General features: G+C 40.5%; 1 protein-coding gene across 1 annotated transcript in view; it reads left to right on the forward strand.

Annotated features, from left to right (window-relative positions):
- Positions 1-9,069, forward strand: part of LOC106812673 (vacuolar protein sorting-associated protein 53 homolog) — a 20,727-nt gene that overhangs the window by 3,117 nt on the left and 8,541 nt on the right. The window contains 12 exon segments of the mRNA XM_014816603.1: positions 643-762; positions 1,058-1,136; positions 1,351-1,418; positions 1,544-1,605; positions 1,842-1,995; positions 2,277-2,418; positions 3,090-3,179; positions 4,075-4,126; positions 5,292-5,315; positions 5,318-5,378; positions 6,590-6,755; positions 7,334-7,416. Coding sequence (XP_014672089.1) covers positions 643-762; positions 1,058-1,136; positions 1,351-1,418; positions 1,544-1,605; positions 1,842-1,995; positions 2,277-2,418; positions 3,090-3,179; positions 4,075-4,126; positions 5,292-5,315; positions 5,318-5,378; positions 6,590-6,755; positions 7,334-7,416 — 1,101 coding nt within the window.

Here is a 9,069-nt window from a genome sequence, read left to right on the forward strand (position 1 = left end):
AAATTTCGTTCGTACTATTTATCTCGTTTTTTAACGAGATAAATTTTATGGGCAACATGTATCTTTTTTGTGATCTTTTTTTATATGAACCTTACCGGTATATTATAAGCATGTGTATTGCGGAGTATGTAGATGCACAGCTTTTCTTTCTTAATGAGTTTGATGTGTTTTTCATCTCCATTGCCGTTTTTTTGCTGGATAAACAAGCCTGACCCCATTCTTAATAACGCGTGCAAGGACTTAGTAACCTCTTGCTGTGAAGCCAGGCGATGGCTAAAAGAATTTAAACATTTATAAAATGCTAGCAATTGCTACTGGATTATTTCTGCAAAGTAAATTGTATATCTGTACTGTGAGCGCACGCACGCACGCACGCATGCACGCACGTACACACACACATATTGTTCTGATAATGCATGTCATAATGTCAATAACTTATGGCATGCATAAAATACATAAAAGTGCTTCTTTATCAGCATGCAACTGCCAAATTTACCATTCAAATCTAGCCAATCATAAGCCAATCGCCATTCAACAAAAACAATGCATTCGTCGATTTTTCCCCACCAGCTGGTAGTGTTACGCTGGAATGTGTTAACCACGTTTCAATGTAAACACTGAGGTATTTGTATGTTTTGCTAGGCAGCTGACGCGACGGAGGCAATATGGAGAGGTTGCCATGCTGCTGCAAGGCGTTCTCAACGTGTTGCAGCATTTTAGCAAATACATGACCATCCAACAGATCAGACATCTAGCTGACAGGTGAAACAACCTATAATGACGTATAAACGAATCTATGGCAATGGTCATCCATTACTTGCATATGAGGAATATTGCTTTGAGGTCTGCTTGGGGCCACCATTACCATATATATCGTTTGCTATAATCCACGATACCTGTTTACGCTGTGCCTTTATTTATATTTCATCACTATACTATGTAATCAGCAAATAAATTTCATTTTCTTGCCTTCCTACTTACCCACCTACAATTGAGAGCCATTGTGGTTGGTCTTGTGCAAGACTCTGTTTAATCAAGTGCATGTTTGTGTGTGCAGAGTGCATCAGATAAAGCAGGATCTTGGAAATCAGATCGTGGGTGACTTTGAGGAAGCATTCTCGGGTCCTGCCGCTAAGGTAGGATAGATTTTACCTAGCGCAAGTCAGCCACATGTAGCTGCATTTCACTCCACATCTGTTTGATTATGTTTAGTCTCATTGCATAATTTGACATTGATAAAATGTGATGGATATGGAAAAAGATGGGGAAAGCGTAAGATGAAGAGGAAAATGTAATGTTCCACAATATAATTTAAAATGCTTCTTCTAATGCTTAACTCTTTGTCTGCAGCATTTTACCCCAAATAACCAGTTGGCAGAAGCATGCTTAGTCCTGAACGTGCTGGATCCAAAAATCAAGTAGGTGTCTGTATGAAAATACAGTGGTGCAAATATTCATGCAGTGCAATATTCAGCTTGATATTGTAGGTGAAACATTACCAGGTTTGTTGAGCTAAAGTAATACTTTTATCTTTGCCTTATAGAAAAGATCTGTTGAAGTGGTTTGTGCGTCTGCAACTGTCAGAATATCTCGTTCTGTTTCAAGGTAAGAATTGCATGTGGGTGTGTCAAACTTGTGATCTGTGTAGCAGCCCTGTCTGAAACTTCATATCACATACAGAGCCATCTAGTGAACAAAAAGTTAATTGTTTCCATAAGAATGTCAAAGAATGCTCAAATGTGATTTATCATATATATTTTTAATGCTCTTTATTTTGATCTGATCTTAATGTAGAATTGTTGACTACAGACTGAATATTAATATATAAAATTGCTTTGTAGAGAATCAAGATGTGGCATGGTTGGACAAAATTGATAGGCGCTACGCGTGGATTAAACGTACCCTGGTTGAGTTTGAGGAGAAATTCGGCAGGATGTTTCCATGCAATTGGTTTATAAGTGAGCGCATAGCTGTTGAATTCTGCGAAATTACCAGGTTTGTTTGATGTGTGTGTACGTTCTAATTACTAGTTCAATAAATTCATATATGTACAGTACAATATAACAGTCAATTGCTAACAAGGTCTGCTTCCCTGTCAGTACAGTTGAATAAACATTAAAAATATACTTCAGCAAATAATTGGATTTCAGTGTTGATTTCATACTGGGTTATATGTGGTACTATTTACAGAGCAGTACTCACAGAATGTATTATTATGACATTGTATGCTATGGTATTAAAAATGACTATATAGTTGACTCTTTATGATTTTATAGGAAAGAGTTATCAAATATCTCGGCTGCAAGAGTGTCAGAAATCGATGTGAAACTGCTGCTGTTTGCCATTCAGAGAACGACCAACTTTGAGATTCTTCTTGGCAAAAGGTTTAGTGGTTCCACATTGCAACCAGCAGGACAGGTAGACATATTGTAATCTTAGTGTAAATATTAATGGTGCAACGACACATTATGTTTCGGTTTTCGGGTTTTGCTCTTCGGTTTGGTTCATTTGGTTCAGATATTTTCAGTAGTAAAAAATTAAAAATGATGAGAAGATGGGGAAATTTTCCCTCTATTTTGAATAATAATAATAATACTTATCATAATATTATACATTTATTGTGTTATTCATTGGCCAAAAGACAATAAAGTAATACAGTTCAAGGATAATAGTCATAATACTATTCATTAAAGTGATCTAAAGTGTTCGCTCACCGTGTGCGCCTCGGGGAGTGAAAAAGTTTTAGCCGAAATGCAGCGAATTTCCTTCAAAAGGTTTTCCATGCTTGAGTGGTCGTTGGCGATACTATCCACAAGAGGGGAGGGAGTAAGGAAGTGTATAGTGCCCCCCCAACTGAGAGTGGGTTGAATGTATTTCCCAGAACCGAACCGAGAACCGAAACAAAAATAAAATACCGAAAACCGAACCGAACGGGATGTACCGCCGCGATACAGTTGAATCGCGGTTAATTGTTACACGCCTAGTAAATATATAGAATTGGCAAAGTTTGATTGTATTGGTTTATTGCTGCTGTAATCGCTTGACAAACTGCACATAAATCATCACATGATTGCGTTTATCACCACCAGGTTTCGCCAGTGTTGAGCCCCGGTACTCCCGACTCAACAAACCCATTTGGAGAGGATGCGGATCGAGATTCTCTTGGCCTGGATGCAAAAGTAATTTGCTGTGATGTATATACCTGGTTACATAAATAGAGACAAACAATAAGTTATGTGTAAAGAGGAGAACAGTAGTTAGACAGAGACAAATAGAGAAAGAGAGAGAGAAGAGAGAGAGGAGAGAGAGAGAGAGAGAGGGGAGGAGATGGAGAGAGAGCAGAGAGTAAGAGAGAGGAGAGAGAGAAGAGAGAGAGAGAGAGAGAGAGGAGAGAGAGATAGCGAGAGAGAAGAGAGAGAGAGCAGATAGAGAGAGAGAGAGAGAGAGAGAAGAGAGAGAGAGAGAGAGAGAGAAGAAGAGAGAGAGAGAGAGAGAGAGAAGAGAGAGAAGAGAGAGAGAGAGAGAGAGAGAGAGAGAGAGAGAGAGAGATGAGAGAGAGAAGAGGAGAGAGAGAGAGAAGAGAAGAGAGAGAAAGAGAGAGAGAGAGAGAGGATGAGAGAGAGAGCGAGAGAGAGAGAGAAGAGAGAAGAGAGACAGGAGAGAGAGAGAGAGAGAGACGAGAGGAAAGAGAGAGAGAGAAGAAGAGAGAGAGAGAGAGAGAGAGAGATGAGAGAGAGAGAGAAGAGATGACGAGAGAGAGAGAGAGAGAGAAGAGAGAGAGAGAGAGAGAGAGAGAAGAAAGAGAGAAGACGAAAGGAGAGAGAGAGAAGCGAGAGAGAGAGAGAGAGAAGAGAGAATGAGAGAAGTAGAGAGAGAAGAGAGAGCTAGACCTACCGAGAGCGAGAGAGAGAGAGAGAGAGGCCTAAGACCACCGAGAGCGCGAGAGGAGGATAAGAGAGAGAGGCAAAAAGCTTGCTAAGAGACAAGCAGCGAGACCAGGAGAGTTGGTTGTTAGCAGCCACACATAACAGAGATTAAATTCTCCCCGTTGAATTATGTTTGGTTATATTTCAGCGTTCTGCCGGTAGCATGCAGCAGTTGCTAGATAAGACATCTGCTCTTTCTGGTGCTTAATCAGCATTAATGTTTTAGCCACACCTCAACATTTATGTGAGTCGCAAAGACAGGTACTGTGTGTGTGAGAGAGAGGTTATATATTATTACCTATCAAATCATAATATCCATAACGTTAACCTAAAAAACGTTCAGGCTAACTACTGTTGCAGCTTGTTTTTGTGGGGTTTACCATTTGATAAATTCCATTCTCGCAAATCTTTCAAGGTAAAAGATGCATGTTCGCTGCTCATGATTACTGTTTTATAGCCTATAACAGCAGAAACTCAAAATAATTTATGCTGAAGTAATCGGTAGTATGTATGGCTGAATGCTGACATGTGACAGATTTATTGATTTCTCAATTAATTGAAATATATTTTGAGAGATGATCAATTATTTTAACTGTCTTGTTTTAACGTGTAGGAAACATGGCGGATCTAATAAATCGCTTTGTGGAGGATTTCCGCACGCAGGGTGTGCCGCTGAACATCGGACGATGCAGTGTTGTGTTGCAGTCTTGCAGACCTGTTTGTTTATTACAAGAAGTTGCATGTGCAGTGCTCTCTACTCAGTAATCAAGGTTACTGATACTCTCTTCACTGCGTTGTTTGGAGGAGGGTTCCTGTTTACGATCCTAGAATGAAATTAGACTTATTAGTAATTTTTTCCCTAGATATATGACAGAATAATTATCTAATATCAACATGTAATTATATAGTTCTAGGTTTTAGTCCTAATTTGGTTCATTTTAATTAGTCCGTCTTTGATCTGCAACAGACCACAGGTCTCTACAAATAAGCACTGTGTGTGCATGCATGCATGCATGCGTGTGTGTGTGTTGTGTGTGTGTGTGTGTGTGTTGTGCGCGCCGCATGCGTGTGTGTGTGTGCGCGCGCATGCGTGCGTGCGTGAGTTACATTATACTGACAATTCTGTACACTTTGTTTTACATTTTACGGTTTTTACTTGTTTACGTTTTTGCATTACTATGTCTGCTGACTACTGCAGTAGGCCTACAGATACATGATGTCTCTTCATGAAGACAAATTGTTCTGAAATAAACAGTGAGAATGGATATTTTGAGGTCTTACAAATCTACACGTACAGTACATTCAGTGGTGATCTTGCAGGAGTGTTTCATTGTTATTCATCTGGTGTTTTGATGGTTTTCGCAGGTCAGCCGATGTTAGCTCTTGCTTCAACATTCAAAAGTATCTCAAAGAGTATGCAATTAGGCTCTCAGCAATAATCTACCAAAGTACGTAAAGCTATCAACTGTAATAGTTTCAAGAGCTAATAATACCTAGAGTGTACAACGAAAAAACGGGAAAATAGTGCTATTTCACGACAACATTATTCTACTTTGCCTGCGAGTCTAGAATAATTTTATGGTATTGCATTAAGCAGAATTCTTTGCTCTCTAAAACAAGACCAACCGCTTGTCAATACGATACTCCTAGGCTGAGATATTGGCTCCTAAACCTCCCTCCCACATGCTTACCCGCCGCTCGCATCCAGCTTATTCACCAACCTACACGCCTCTAAGGTTGCTTCGTGAGAGTTCGGTTTTTTCCGCGATAACTTTATGAATGAACAGCGTTTCGGTGACTTTCGGGGCATCGCCTATGCCTTATCTCCCATTATCTTTCTAGCACGGCTAATGCCCGTCATGATGGAGGCCGCAATGTTTCTTAATTAATTCTCCACAACGCAGCTCAGTTACTATATGGTGTAGTAAGAGTACCAAATTTGGCATGTGACATCAATTATCAGCCGCTCCAAGCGGTGACGGAAACCGATAGCCAAAATGTTTAGGGCGTGTAGGTTGGTGAATAAGCTGGATGCGAGCGGCGTAAGGCATGTGGAGGAGAGGTTTAGCAGCCAATATCTCAGCCTAGGAGTATCGTATTGACAAGCGGTTGATCTTGTTTTAGAGAGCAAAGAATTCCAATTAATGCAATACCATAAAATTATTCTAGACTCGCAGGCAAAGTAGAATAAGTTGTCGTGAAATAGCACTATTTTCCGTTTTTTCGTTGTACACTCTAGGTATTATTAGCTCTTGATAGTTTCTATAGTCATCTGCAATAATGGTGCGCGTGCTTTAATATCTCTTACCCTGATTTTAAGAGAATTACATCGTATCTGTTGCCCAATGCCACTCTTAAAAGATATACTGTTTGCAATAAATTGCCCAGGAATCGTAAGGCTAGAAAGGTGTATGCTAACACCGGCTCGATTGTACTAATACTACGATAAACATCGCTTCAGAGTAGCCAGATTTACTAGAACAATCACCTGTCTAGAAAGGCCACAACATTTCCCTTGAGGGCCAAATGTACGGCAAAACCACCTCTATAGAACAGCCACTTGTCTGCAAAGGCCACTTTTGCCGGTTTCCTCGAGTAGCCATTATACACAGATTCGACTGTTTCACGGAGTTGTTCTAACCGCGCACCTGGGCGGCTTGCAGGCTGTCTGTACCGACCAGCATCAGTGGCGGTGGCATCAAGGAGCTTCAGACGATGGTGTCCACGCTACTGAAGGAGGGAGACGTGCCAAAGTACACGCCGGAAGAGCAGCGACGCACATGCGTAATCCTCAGTACGTCCGAGTACTGCCTCGAGACAACACAGCAGGTATGAGGCAACTTGGTCTTTAGTCTACAGCTGAAAAGTTGTGATGTGCAACTTTGAAAGCAGATGGGCTAGTAGTGGCGTCACCATCATTGTAAGCAACGATAAGAGCCGTTAGTTTTGAAACATTTAAAAAAAATATTTCTAATGAATATTTAACAATGAAATTTTTTATGTAGTGTAATTTAAACCTATTTTAACTGAAAATATGCAAGGAAAATAGGGGCATGTATCCCTTTAAGTCCTCCTAAAATCCATAATGTATCTACCCAAACTAGTGTTCTATGCGAGCATTTTGTGCTTAAAAATATTTTGATCAGATACAACCAACAAAAATGCCTCCTTAGTCAAACCTCACGTTGTTTACATCGGCAAAAGCATTCCACCCTCGTGTGTGAAGTAATACTGACATAGCTGTTCTGTGTGTGTGAGTCGACTTCTGTGTGTGTAAACCTGTGTGTTGTTAGGGCATCCAATATGGTACGTAATTAAGCCGATAATCTCATAATTTTGCTAATATCTTAACGAATGTAGGTTATGACATCATTCTATATTGCAGCTGTATATTAAATGTTTTCCAGTTGGAAGAGAAACTGAAGGAGAAGATAAATGCAGATCTAGCCGAAAATATCAGCTTCAACTCGGAACAGGACATCTTTCACACGTACGTACACTATAGACATGAATCGCAGCATTGCGCACGAACACTGATCTAACCCATGCGTTCTGATAGGACATATAGGCAGGTTTACTATGCTCGATGTTTCATCAGTATACTACTTTTCCGTAGTGTGATATCAAACTGCATTACAGCTGCTAGTGCAGTGATTTGGAAGGAGCCTGTGATCCCGCTCTGAACTGCTAGAGCAGTAAGGGTAGTAATCTGTCTCATACTTGTATAATTATTCATTATTTCAGTCTGTTCAGGGTATACGTTGACCTGTTGAACGTTACTTGTTCAGGGTACACGTTCGGTACAAGTCAGTTTGTTGCGTTTGCTGGTTTGCAAGATCAACTGCTCCAGTTGACACTGTGGGGATCAGAGTGGCTACGTGACTGCGATTACATCCCATATCAACAAAAACGCCTGCTCTCATACGTGACAACCTGGCCTCGTCTCGCAAATATTTTACCCAGTTCTGTGTTAAGTTTGCAAGTGAGTAAGCTTGAATGTAATTGGATATAGACACAATCTAGTTAAACTTCAAATTATTTTCCATCATCTCATGTCCCTCTTATCGTGAGACAAATATAACCAATATAACATTTTAAAAACAACGAATATATGACACAGGTTTCCTCAGTTTTCAAGCAGTGCTGCAAGGTGACAACTAACTGTCCACAGATACTAGCAAATTTGCACGGCAAATTACAGTTCCATACATTGTGATCAGAAAGAAATTTATTCCCAAAAACTTCTTTACTCAAAAAAATCTTCGACCCTTTGACCTACTACTGTCAAATGCTGGTTTCATATCCGCTAGCATCGTTGTGAATATTAGTGCTGTCACTGACTGAATCTATGTTCTGACCACTCTTGTTCTTGTTGCTGACATTCTCCCTCTCCTGTTTCGCATGCGAACAGTCACTTTTTTGTAGCTTCCTCACAATTACTTACTTACTTAATTACTTATCCTCTTGGTCCCCCGATGGACATAAGGCCATTAATCGTGATCGTTAAAATTTTATCGTTAATATCGCTCACATTAACGTCTATCTATTTCGTTTCTCTCACTTAGTTCGTTCATTCCGAAGTTCATTAATCAGCTGCACAAGTGTAAGCCGTGAGCACAGTGGGAGCCGAGCAGCTACTACTAGACACACACTCGCTGAAGACTGTTCTGCTCGACCTGCCTCTATTGGCTCGTCGTCGCCGCAAAGCTCCCGCCAGGTGTGGCACAAGTGCATCGCCGCGCAGTCAGAAGTAGTGATTCCCCACAATCGTGATAGTTCCCAGCGGATACGATTTCTGCTTTTAATTTCAGTTTATTTAAAAAAAATATATCATAGTTAGCTTGTTTTTTTTTAAATTTCTGCTAATTAACGTAATTCAATTAATTTGAACATTTAAACGTTACGTGAAACAAAGTAGTGTGCTGTACTGCATCTGTTGTCATCGTGTGTGGACTGAATCGTGCCCCTCCTGCAGATCCCACTATGCTTCACACACATACATGTTGTTCGCACACAGCTACACAAAGATCGTTGTCAGGGCATGACGAAGCGCTGAGATGATATTAAAAGGTTGTGATGTCGCCGCACGACCCGCCTAGGCCTTCGCTTTGATAACTACATCAAGCTGCTGCCGGAGAGTGGA

The sequence above is a fragment of the Priapulus caudatus genome, unplaced genomic scaffold (assembly GCF_000485595.1).
Source record: "Priapulus caudatus unplaced genomic scaffold, Priapulus_caudatus-5.0.1 Scaffold673, whole genome shotgun sequence".
Lineage (NCBI taxonomy): Eukaryota > Metazoa > Priapulida > Priapulimorpha > Priapulimorphida > Priapulidae > Priapulus > Priapulus caudatus.